Here is a 12,921-nt window from a genome sequence, read left to right as displayed (position 1 = left end):
GTCCTGAGGAAGGCCTCGGCTCTGGAGTACAAAATACAGCGGAGAGCACTTCGGAAGGAGGATTTTATTAATTACATTCAGGTAGGCTTTACTGGTGAGCAGAGCGTGGTAACTCACGTTGTAGATCCAGCTCCGTTAGAAGTTAAGTGATTTCGTAGCTACCCAGGTAGGAAATGGGCTGCTTCTTGAGGCCTCTCCTGAAGAGTGGAGGCCCGTAGTGTTTTCTTGGCATAGGCTCTTTATTAAGACACAGCAGACCATGAAGTGTAGCCGGGAGTTGGTGCTTGAGTTTGGGATGAGAGAGTCTTCTTTCTTGCTGTGACTTTTTCCTATAGTTTCTTCTCTCTCTAGGGATGCAGGGACCCCAGTTCCCTGATGTGCTGTGCACATTGTAATTAAGTGTAATTAATTTTTTTGTAGTGTTAGAAGTTTGGCTTGTGCATTGTGATTTTACGAGTATGTGGGGTGCTAACAGCTCAAGTCTGAACTATCATGTGCAATACAAATACTCAAGCTTACTTTCAGTCAGCCTTAGAAATGCAGTGATCTGGCTGAAAAATTGTTGCTTACGTTTTCCTGGATTTAATTTTTATTGTCCACATGATTAACTATAAAAAGCTTGATCTGTGGTTTTTTTTCCTTACTGTTATGTGTCTTCTCATTTGCCTTTTTTTTTTTTTTTTTAACCCCATTCTAGTATGAAATTAATCTGCTGGAACTGATCAAGAAAAGAAGAGCAGTAAGTTTATCAATTATTTAGAGTGCAAAATACTTTATGCCAAATTTTGTATTGCAATAAAATTAATACCCTTTTTTTTTCCTCCTAGCGCACTGGATATTCATTTAAGAAGGATGAAATTGAGAACTCTATTCTGCATAGAGTCCATAGCCTCTTCAACCGTGCTACAGGAAAATGGAAAGTAAGGTTGTTTATTTATACTGATAAGTTGAAAAATGCACTTTTGGTATGTAAAAATTATCTAGATATCATTGCCAGTGAATATTTGCAATAATACAGAAGAATGTAATAGAAAAACTAAGTGGACATTTGGTCTTACAGTTAGCAGTAGCCTAGAAATAGATCGTTCATGTCAGATAGACGTTTTTTGTACACAAAAAATAATATGTCCTTTCTGAGTCATTAGTCCTCCACTATCTTGAGACAAGTATTGCCATGTGAGTTTGGTCTTTCTGCTTGCAAGGACTAGAAACAGAATGAAAAGCACTTTCAGCTGCTTTAGGAAAAGATTGTCTGGATACATTTAGTGGTAAAGGAGGTGCCTAAGGAACCATTACAGTGAACTCTCTATTGAGTTCAGTGTAACACAGATTTGATTGGCGAGGCTGCGAGGGTGTGTCTTGAGATGGGAGGGTTGGTTTTCTTTGGATGTTTTGCAGGAATCTGAAGATCTGGGGGGGGAAAAAAAGGGAATTTGAGATTCAAAATTCCTTCTTCCTGCATGCCAAGTCATCGTACCAAGGGCATATTGTTTGCTTGTCAATGTGCGAGTGATTTTGTGCTTGCCTTATTGTAAGGTTGATTCTCTCCCCCTTGCATTTCCAACAGGAAGATGTCCAGCTTTGGCTTTCTCATGTTGCATTTTGCAAGCAGTGGGTGAGTTTTCAAAACGCTAGTCTTACCTGATTTGAGATACTGGATTGGTGTTTAATCAGGCATCTGGAACTTGAATTATAAGACAGGGGTACAAACTTTAATGCCACATGCTGTAATACTGAAATAATTTTGATAGTATTATTGGAGCTGCCTGGGATTTTCATTGATGTATCTAAGTGTAAAATTTGACTCAGAATGAATTAGTATGAAATTTGATGCTTGCAGGTGGCAAAGGTGAGGCTGATTGCATTGAATCTGGAGTACCATTTGGTTTGGGAGAATCATAATATTGGTTGTACTCTCTCTGGAATGAATGGATCACCTGTCTGTGAAATGTGATTTTTGTTCCAGACGTCTCTTATCGTGGCTGTGCTGAAAAGTATAATTCTGGCAGTTCTGTACTTTGTAAACTTACCTGTGCAAGTCTTCATATTATTATTAGCATTCAGTCACTCTCCTTCCTGTACTGAAGAAGGTGACCTTGTCATAGTAATGCAAGTGGCCAAAGAAAAATGCGGTCTTTACCTCAAAAGTGGTCAGTGAGGCTATGGGTTTCTGACTTAGGCAACATTTGTGTTGGGCGCCAAAAAGGACTGTCGTGGTTTAACCCGGCAGGCAGCCAAACACCACGCAGCCGCTCGCTCACTCCCTCCCCTCCCCCCCCCCGCGGGGGGGGGGGGGGAATGGGAGGGGGAGAGAGAATTGGAAGGGTAAGAGTGAGAAAACTTGTGGGTTGAGATAAAGACAGTTTAATAGAACAGAAAAGGAAGGGAAATAATAATAATAATAATAATAATGAGGATGATGATAGAATATACAAAATGAGTGATGCACAATGCAATTGCTCACCAGCTGTGCTGACTGATAACCAAGTAGTGATTGCTACTTCCTGGACCATGCCTACCATTCATATACTGAGCATGACGTCACATGGTATGGAATACCCCGTTGGCCAGCTGGGCCAGCTGTCCCGGCTATGCTCCCTGCCATGTGCTGAGCATGGGAAGCTGAAAAGTCCTTGACTAGAGGGTACCTAGCAACAACTAAAACCATCAGTGTGTTATCAACATTCTTCTCATACTAAATCCAAAACACAGCACTAGGAAGAAATTTAACTCTATCCCAGCCGAAACCAGGACAGTCTGCTAGTCTAGTCAGGTAACATTTGAAAGCTGGTCAGTATTGAACAAATACGAGAAACTTTCTACTGAAGATAAAGTAGCAGAGAAGTGTTTTTTCCGGTACAATTGCATTACAACTTGTAACCTTTCATAATGAAACTTTGGTGCTGATGGTTCAGTTTGGTACTGGAGTGGGTGAAACAAAACTTCTTCTTTTACAGAATGCAAAACATCAGCTTAGTAAGGTGTTTTCTTCCATGTTGGCCATTCATCCCAATAAACCAGGTAAATAAAACAATGGTGAGTGCTGCATAACTGAGTATAGATTGTATAGTGTTGGTTTAAGTTCTTAGATGTCAGTTCAAGCTATTGTGATAAAAGTTCCTACTCTCTTTTGTTTGCCTTGCTGCTACTTCAAAGAGAAGGGCTCTGACAGGGATTGTGCTGAGCAGTCAAAAGGTGGTGTGAAGGAGGAGTCCCCATGGTCTGAATGACCATTTCCTGGGTAGACTGGGGACTAGGTAAATGTTTCAGAGGTAGGAGATGTTGAATACTTACGGCTGCTTTTTGGCTTTTGAAGACATCATTGTACGTCATTGGATTTGTAGCATACCAGATTAGACTTCCTGAATCTGCTTAGCTTGTAGTCCTGTAACTAGATTTTACAAGGGAGATAATCAGTCTTATTCCATTGCTGAGTTCATGGATTATGTTGGGGTGGGTAGATCAAACAAAACCAATGTGTGCGTTCTGGAGAGTAGCTTCAAAATGGGTTCTTATGACCATCCACTTGCTTTGCCTTAAAATGAATTTATTTGTATCATCTGTTGCAGCACTGTGGATTATGGCAGCAAAATGGGAAATGGAGACACAACTCTCATCAGAAAGTGCTAGGCACTTGTTCCTTCGTGCTTTGCGCTTCCATCCAGAGTGCCCAAAACTTTATCAAGAAGTGAGTTCCTGGTTTTCTTCTACGGCCAGTTATTTGATGAATCAGCGCAAATCAGACCAGCATATTTCTTAGATTAGTCTGATAAAAATGGAAAAAACTTGTTTCCCCATCAGTGGGGAAATGTCAAAAAGATTTTTAAGAAAAAAAAAAAAAGGTACTTTGTACTGGTAGAATTTATCAGTTGTTTGGCAAATCCTGTGTTTGTGTATGCAGAGTGAGGATTTTACACTGTTTATAGATAAATGTGTCAGAATTCCCTTTTAAAGTACTGTAAGCTTTGCTAGGACGTAGTTGTCTGGATTAGATCTGGCATCCCTAGCCTTTGCTAGGGAACATGGATTTCTTTGAGGGCAAGTTACGGTTTAAAGAATGACTAGAAAGTGGTAATTTCTACATCTGGGAAATTTCTGAGTAAATATGTAGGGCAGGTAGCTATGTGCACGAACCTTTAAAAACCAAGGCTCTCGGACATACGTGGAATGTTGGCAAAGTCCTGATTTGTAGCTCCTCAGGTAGAGCTTGTTTTACCACATTTGTGGACTTAGATGTTTTATGATTTATCCCCGCCCCCACAATAATTTCATTTTATTCTCTCTCTCTTGCAGTATTTCAGAATGGAGCTGATGCATGCTGAAAAACAGAGGAAGGAAAAGAAAGAATTCGAACAAGCAAAGATGGACTTGGTAGGTCAGCTAAACTTACTTAAGAGATGTTGTCTGCTTGCCTATCACACATTTGAATGCATAGTTTCAAGAGATCTGTATTAATGGTTTGTTTGAGAACAGCTTAGAGAAGGATTTTGATCGTGTCCTGTGCCTGCGTTAAGCTTTTCAAGTGTTGGCTGATGCTCAGCTCAAATATTTCATACGTTGGTTTTTCTTTACATTTGTAAAGTCTTTTGTTGCATACCCCAGTTTGAAAGTTAATAGTAATTTTTGGAAAGGAATAGTTAAACTTACTATCTTTTATTTCTTTATAGTTGACTTGTGCAAATTAGATAAAGATAGATGAAGAAAAACACTAATACCTTCTTCTGATATTTTTTTCCATGTGTGCAAAAATGGTAGCTGAGAAAGGAAAACAATTTTTTCAATGATGTTATGCTTCATATTGCAGGGGGAATTCAATTATTCTGAAGAGATTCTCGGTGGGGAAATGGCTCGCATAATCTACAGGGATGCTGCTCAGAAAATTAAAGGTGATTTAACATTTCTTGTACTTATTCAATAGGAAAATTGTCACCCTTAATTCAGCTCTCCAGTAGGTAATACAGATAGACTTAGCTCCAGTGTACACACTAAGATATTTTCAACTGTACCATTTTTTCAGTAGAACCTAGATAATGCCAAAGTATAAATTAATAGTGCGTATAGTTCTGATTTCATAACTGTTCTGCAAGCTGACACCTCTTCCAGTACAACAGCTTTTGGGCTGAAGTGGCATAGGTGCTGGGCTTACAGTCTCAGAACTTGTTTGTTTGTTTAAAAAAACAAAGGGAGGACAGCTCAGAATTACACACCTTTTTTGCTTTGTTGTTTACTGAACATTAGATCACAACTAATCAGCTAGCACTAGCGACAGAGAAGTAAGAATTCAGGCTAATAATAAAGCAGGTTAGATGATTTTAAATTAACCAGGCTTGGTAAAATTCACCCATTTTATTGAGAATTGGGTAAAATAACTGCAAAGTAGTAGCAGATATCTTTGAGAAACCATGATAGATGGGGATATTTTGAAAGACAATGGGCAAAATATAATAACAGCATTGAAAAATAGAGGGGGAAAAAGGACATTAGAGGAAACGACAGAAAGAGTTGGCTTGATTTAAATTCCTGGAGAAATACTGGAATATGTAGGTATACAAATGATTTGTAAGCACCTAAAAATAAGGAGGTGAGTAATGGCTGCTAGGGATTCGCAGTGAACTAATAATGTCAAGTCATGTCACTTGGCGTTCTCACAGAGTGAGAGAGATGCAAGATGGATGGATATAATTCATGGCATACATTGTGTGCAGCTTTGGAGAGGTCTGTCCCAAGTGTGGAGCTTTCTGGGTTTTCGTGGCAGAGTCAAAGGAAGGCATAGGGGAGGTGCTGATTAAATTTGCAAGTGGAACCAAGCTGGAAGAATCTGTAAGCATGTCAGGACAGGACTAGTTTGTCACTTTGGAGTCTGGAATTTCCTGGCCTTTTTTTGTAACTGGGTAACATGAAGTGAAGAATATAGTCGGACAATCAACATCCTAACATACAGCTTATCATATGGGTGGAACATTGAGATTTATAGAAAAGAAAAGGGCAGCTATCTAGGCACTTAAATGTTATCTGTGTCTTGACAAAAGATACAGAAATGCAAAGTATGCAATGGATGTAATACTTCACTTGATAGGTTTTTTTCTCCTCTTGAAATGTAGGTGTAGAGTTCCATCTGGCTGTGCTTTCTATTGCAAAGCTCTTTGATTTTACCCAAGACTTGCAAAAAGAAATTCTTGAAAGGTGAGGTGTGGCTTTGTGTTGTGGGGTTCTTTTTTATTTATTTTGTTTTGTTTTGTTTTTTAAGAAACATGTTCTCATAACCTCTCTAATTTTTAGTGGGTTGACAGGCTAACAACTAAAGGCTGTTCCCCTAGGGAAATAGAATGTTAAGGCCTATGGGAAATCCTTTAAGAAAAACAAAACATGAGGCAAGCATGCTCTTTAGAAAAGAATACTTGTATCTAACTTCAGAAAAGGCTTTGAGAAGCTGCTAAGAAAAATTTAGATAAAATACAGTTGTCGCTGAATAATTACTACACTTAGTTTCCGTAAATTTACTGCAGGAACTGTGGATTTTCCTGGTGTACTTTGTGGTTCTTCTGCATCTTTAGTTTCTCCAGTTGTTCCCCTCTTGAAAGAAAGATGTCTCTTGAAAGCTTCCTGTCTAATTCATGCTCTTACTGGAGAATATCCATATTAAATAAAAAAACAAAATAGGCTAATATTTTGTCTTTCTCTTGTGGAAAGGTAAAATGTTTTTTCTCTGGCATTTGGTTACTTAGAAATAAAGTACATTTCTATACCAATATACCAACCCTTCTAAACATACCTGCAAAAGAAGAATGGTGGTTGAGGGGTATTACTGACATGGCGCGTTTAGTCTGCAGACCAAGTATGCTGATGATCCTCTTACATGGGACTTCATGGCCCGTCGTGAGCTGGAGCTGGGGTCCCTGCAGTCCACAGAACACACCACAAAACAGATGAAAGTATCTCAAATGACCCAGAGAGAGGAACGGTGCTGTGCAGTCTTTGAAGAGGCTGTGAGAGCAGTCCCAACAGGTGAAATGTTCTGCCTGCATTTTAACATTTTTTCCTGGTACTTTAGCATACTGTATACTGTTAAAGTTTCGAAGTAGGTGTTGGCAGGCTCCACCATACCTAAGAGAAGGCAAGCAGTTTTTAGATGCTACATTTTTGGGATCTATTTTATGTGTTATTTGCGTTATTTTCCAATGCATTTATGCTCTCAAAGGAGCTATTTAACTGAAAGTGCTTTTTTTGCTTGTTTGCTTGTATTAATGTGACTTAACCAATGAGTAGAATAGAAGCCCACAGATTAATAGAGGTTTGGGAGTTGTAAATAGAGAAAATTTCCTACATAAAGGAAACCCATAGAACTCAAGTATATTGCTGGTTAGCTGTGAGTAAGCAATGTTTTTGAGTTGCCAGTGGAGTGGATATCCAACCTCAACATCTGGCATTGTCCTTACTCTCAAAGGAGGCTATCAAGGGACTGTCTGTGGAGTGGACTCAAACTTGCTGCTTATATAGCCTTTGAAGTCAGGCAGACAAAGAAGGATTTTGACTGCCTGTGAGTGTCCTCACTCTTGCAGGCCCATTGAAAACTACAGGCACTGAACATTAATTGTGACAGTGTGCACTGAAGCCTCAGCTGAACTAACAGCTTGGTGCTCTTTAGAAAGAGTTACTGTCTGCAGCTTATACTGGGAAGCCATTTTTAAATGTTAATGTTATAAATGTAAGGCCTCTTTTATAATACAACATTTTAAAATAAAGTTGGCATTAACACTTAGTGCTCGAATACTCTATATTCCTTAAAGACAAATATTTGTGCTTACTCTTGTGATTCTATAAAGTGTGATATTATGCCTTTGATTCTACAGAGGACATGTGGAAATCCTACATCACTTTTTGCTTAGAGAGATATAACAGGAAAACCAACAGTGAAGAATTAAAGCAAAAGGTAAAAGCTTATTAGGAAATTATAGTAACAAATCATCCCTATTTTTACTGACTTCTGTAATCTGTCAGACAAGGAGCAAATATATTTTGACATTTTATCAGAAATTCTTACCTGCGGCCATAATTAAAAGTCATTTAGTCTGCATCTGAGGGGACCACTTTTACTGTCAGGCTCACATGTGGCCTGCCTGAACATGAATAACTTGGGCATAAACCGGCCTTGTCAGTAAAGTACAGTGACCTCTCTGGATGGAAGTTAAGAATGCAAACTTTTTAATGTTCGCTGACAGTCCTGCTAACCTGTGCTCGTTCAAAGAAGAGGATGAATTAAAATGACTCTTGCAAATAAGTCTGGGTAAAGTTTGGTGCTGGCACGTGGGCACCTTAATTATGCATCTATGCTTGAGTGTGACTCAGTGAATTAACTAATCATCCTGTGCAGTTTGGTTCCCTTTTAATACAGTAAAAGAACATTGCTATGTTGTTCTTTTGCTCTCTAAGGAAGAAGTGTAATTCAAATGCTCAAATTTCCCCTTTATCTTGGAATGTATGCAGGTGCCTAAAACATTAGATATATAACGTTTATTGAATTTCAGTGACATGTCGATACACTAATCCACTGGGCTTCTTGTAATGCTGGTATATGCAGGAATAATGCTTATTTTCTTTACTTTTTCTTCTCTGTTGGTTCTAGAGGCTGGAGAGGACACTGAGTGTGTTCAACAAAGCCCATGAGTCTAGTTTGCTGCCAGAAGCTCTCTATAAGCAGTGGGTAAGAGTTCACACAGAAAAATAGATTGTGAGACTGTCCTGCATTGCTTGCATGCCTATCTTTACCATTTTGAGTAGATAGAAAGGTGGACAATATTTTGATCAAGGCATTGCTTTTTAACAAGGTATTACAAATCTCTTGTGGTGATTAGCTGTATCTGCTGTCTTTAGCTTCAACTATTACTGGAGTCCAACCTCTTTGAGAAGGCTACAGAGGTGGCAGAAGCTGCAACTAAGCGCTTCAGCCTGTCAGTGGAAACGTGGCAGATGAGGCTGCAGGTGCTGATCCAACTGAAGAGTGATGATGTGACTCAGTGTTTTGAAGAAGCCGTTAAGCACGTGAAATCTAAGGTCTGTGCTGTTTTTATGGACTTGCATGCATTAGTCTTAGACAGGAAACCTCTGATACTTATTTGAGGGTTTTTTTCCTTCTACAAGGCATTCAAAGTGCCTAGCCATTTTTAAGGTCAAAAATAAGAACTTGATATTTCACATGCACATTTCATTCAGGAGCATTAGGGAATTGCAAATGCACTTCATATTCACAGTTTTAAAGTCTGAACACTCACAGGTGACATTTTGTATCCTCTTCTAGCAGTAAGCTGGTATTCTTTTGTCTTGAAAAATGTGTTTCCTTTTCACTGTCCTGATGTATTGTTTGTGCGTGTGGTATTTCAAGACTTGAATTAGCTACGTGCTCTCTTACTGCTCCATTTCAAACCCTGGGCACAAGGAGTGAGGAGAGGAAAGGAGGTGGTGATTGTTTCTTTCCTCCTTGCTGTTCCCGGAAGTTACCGTTGTACTGCAGTGTTCGGTGATGCAGAAGGACTTGTCTGTCATCCCTGGCAACATGTCTTGCAGCTGTCCAGTTAAGTAGTATTTGTCCTGTAAATGAGGAAGGAAATACTAAGTGATTTCAGTGTGCAGTCCAAAGTTGTCTTTCTAAGAGCTGTATCTAAAGGACATTTTTTACGGCAGCTGTAATATAGAACCTGGTGGATGCGTTGCTGTCTGTTTCTGTAAGTCAGGATCACTGTGTTTCAATCACTTGATGTATCTGCTTACCTTGTAGGGCACTTTGCCATTATGGACCCTCTGGGTGGAATGGAGTGAAGGCACAAACAGCAAGGAAGACACAGAAGCTCTCTACCAGGTACTTAGCTAATCGAAATCTACTTTTTGTGACAGTGTGTAAATAAACAGGAACAATGTGTGTGGATGGAATGTGTAACAAATGCTTTACACTGCAATTCCTTCATGGATGTGTTGATATCAAAGAATTTCAAGTAAAACTATTTATGTTACCAAAAATCAGTTGGACATAGGCTCATAAGCACAAATGTTGTCCCCATGCTTCTAAGACATCTGGATGTTTGCAAGCACAACCAATGATGGACTCTTACTTTTCTTTTATTTTGTGGTCTAGAATTTTTGCTCTATTTTCAGATGTTTCTCTGAACATGGAAAAGAGAATTTTCCAATCTGTATGAAAACATCAACCTTGTTACAGAAAACTCAAGAACAAAACTGGGACTTCAGTCTCACTGTAAATTCCCTAAATAGCTTAGGGCAAAACATTTCCTCTTTGCCTGGCATGTTGGTTCCCCCCCTCCCCCGCATTTGCAACATAAAACACGTATTTCAGGTGGAAGCTTGAATTCAGTTGTTTGTAGAGCATTGTGAAACCCTCTGCATGAAGGATGTTAGGGAAGTGCCAATTGTCAACTGTATGGAATATTGGATGAGACATGTATTTTAGGTTACAATTAGTATTTTAATTTGAAAAATATTGGATGTGTTACCTAATGCTGTCTTTCAGACATCATTTGGGATGCTTTTGTCCTGTACTTTGTCTCACTTATGAGATCTGCTTTATGTCAGATGCCTAATTAGGGAGAAGGTACTGTTTTGTTTCTTCTTCCTTGCTGCCTTTTAATTGTAGCTTATGTGGTTGGTTGGGTTTTTGTTTTTGTTTTTTTTTCCTTTTAAACTTGCAGAGATCCTTACATGCCACAACTCCTTCTGAATCTGTGACTATGAAAGAAAAGTATCTTGACTGGACTTACAGAAATGGTGGTTATAAGAAAGTTAAAAGAGTCTTTACCAGGTGACAAATAAACCCTTCCAACGCGATTGTTCTAGGGCATATGTTAAAAAGCTTGAAGTCTAAAGTTACTTATGTTTTTACTTCAGCCTGTGTGAAAATCGTCCATTTTCACTTGACTTCTTCAGGAAGATGATCCAAATAGAAAAGGAGCAAGTAAGTTGTTGAATATCCAATTAGTGCCTTGTATTTGTAAAATACAGTTCTAACTTCGGATTTAAATAGGAAACAGAGGGCTTATGAGTATTGTCATTAGTTTGTGATCAGTTCATATTTGTCTTCTAAAGCTGATTCATAGCATGTAATACAAAACCAAGTTCCATGGTAACTAATCTTTGGCAGTGTGCGTGTGCGCGTGTAATTACCATGACTTTTTCTTTGTAAGAATCTAATGAAGCTGCAGATTCACTTCTGTACAAAATAAATGGCCTTTTAATACCTTCCTTTGTTAGGAATCCTGCAAAATGCTTCATCTGAGAGAATACTATGAACGTGCCTTGAGAGAGTTTGGTTTAACAGATTCTGGTAAGGCGATTTTTTAAATTTACTTATTTATTTAGTGCTGCCTCTTTTATTTCTATCCATTTCAAAAGGTAGCTGTTTTTTCTGCCGTTGTGATTGCTGTCATGCAGAGTGGAGCTTATTTCTTCTGTGCCATTAAGTGCATGACACTCTGCAGCGACCCTTCTCTTTCAGTCCAGGGTTGTCGTTCACAGTGGGATGGCTTCAGCAGAACTACTAGCAAATAAGGTTTTGACACTGGCTGGCATAAGAGATGCATATCACCTTTAATTTGGATTTGAGACCAGTATGGAGCTATGTTTTTATAATCAAGATTTCTGCAATATTCCTTTTAAGAAAATAAACAGCTCAATTGCTGCTGCATTACTTCTTAAGACATCACTGTTCCAACTGGGAATAGAACTCAGGTTTTTGGTCCTCAAGGGGCAGGGCGTTGTAGCTTCACAAAGTAAACCTCATTGCGTTAACATCATGGATGCTTGCAAAAACAGTTTCTAGGTTAGGTTTGGTATGTTTGTTAAGTAATATCCAATCAAAATCTAAACAGAACTTCTATTTTTCTTTTAAAGATCTCTGGCTGGATTATATCAAAGAGGAGCTAAGTCATCCCCACGGCAAACCAGAAAACTGTGGGAGCATTCACTGGCGAGCTATGAAGATGTTGCAGGGAGACCTGGTGGAAGACTTTGTTTCCAAATACACTTTGTTGCAAACTGGACATTTATGAAAAACTATAAATAGTTACAACATGACAGTGTGGATTTTTTTTTTTTTAACTTCTTTGTACAAAGGTAAATATGTGCCTGGATCATATTAAAGCGTACTTCTTTACATTCTTGCCTATGTGGAAAAAAAAAAATCATCTGCCCCATTGCAGTTCTTTCTAGTGTTGCTTCTGCCAGGGGCAAGCTCAAGTGCACAGTTAGAGGAGAAAGCAAAGGCGTCTTTGAGGGTGTTCTTCGTCGAGACTTCTGAGAGCAAACTCTTCCTCCTGCCTAAACATTCAGATGGAATAGTCGTAATGCATCAGCTTTTACACTCTGGAAAGATAATACTACAGCACATAAATGCAAAAAAAAAAAACCCCATGGAAACTACACCTGTGAGAGATCTTCCTATCTTACTAAGTAGAATAATGAAAACTGGAACACTGGAGAAACAATCTGTAAAATGATGGTATTTATTGCTTCCTAGCCTTGAAGTCATCTGTAATCCTCTTTTCAAAAAGAACCTCTGCAACCACCTTGCATTGGTGTTTGCATTCCAAGCTGTAATTCTGAGAGTGACTATAAAATGTAGAGGTGAGCTGAGATCTGTTACAAATGTCCTTGATGTGACAGTAGAAAGTTCTGATCAACGCTTCAACTTTCTGTCTGCAATGCCTGAAAAACGTGTAACAGTTTTTTGAGACAGTGCTATCCTTGGCTGTTTGCAGAGCCACGTTTTCCCATGTCAAACCCATTAAACGAGCATAAATGCTTTCCTCGGACTGATAGAGGATACCTAGGGAAAGTATAGGAACATGCAGCAATAGTTCCTTTATCCAATTTCCCAGTGACTGAATGGTGACATAATGACAATGCAGAGAAATATTT

At 38.9% G+C, this 12,921-nt stretch overlaps 1 protein-coding gene across 1 annotated transcript; it reads left to right on the top strand.

The window, feature by feature from the left end:
- Window positions 1-6: 6 nt before the first annotated feature.
- UTP6 (UTP6, small subunit (SSU) processome component, homolog (yeast)) lies at window positions 7-12,180 on the top strand (the record flags this gene model as incomplete). Its single annotated transcript, XM_009586832.1, has 18 exons — window positions 7-81; window positions 698-739; window positions 828-920; window positions 1,568-1,615; window positions 2,958-3,021; window positions 3,570-3,688; window positions 4,294-4,371; window positions 4,805-4,886; window positions 6,102-6,183; window positions 6,824-7,005; window positions 7,851-7,930; window positions 8,624-8,701; window positions 8,872-9,051; window positions 9,773-9,853; window positions 10,698-10,807; window positions 10,894-10,960; window positions 11,257-11,329; window positions 11,896-12,180. Coding segments are annotated over 18 exons (1,692 nt in total), but the record flags the coding sequence as incomplete, so codon positions are not given.
- Window positions 12,181-12,921: the final 741 nt, after the last annotated feature.

Source organism: Fulmarus glacialis, unplaced genomic scaffold (genome assembly GCF_000690835.1).
Source record: "Fulmarus glacialis isolate BGI_N327 unplaced genomic scaffold, ASM69083v1 scaffold48001, whole genome shotgun sequence".
In the NCBI taxonomy this organism is placed as follows: domain Eukaryota; kingdom Metazoa; phylum Chordata; class Aves; order Procellariiformes; family Procellariidae; genus Fulmarus; species Fulmarus glacialis.
This window is presented reverse-complemented; position numbering and strand designations above follow the sequence as displayed.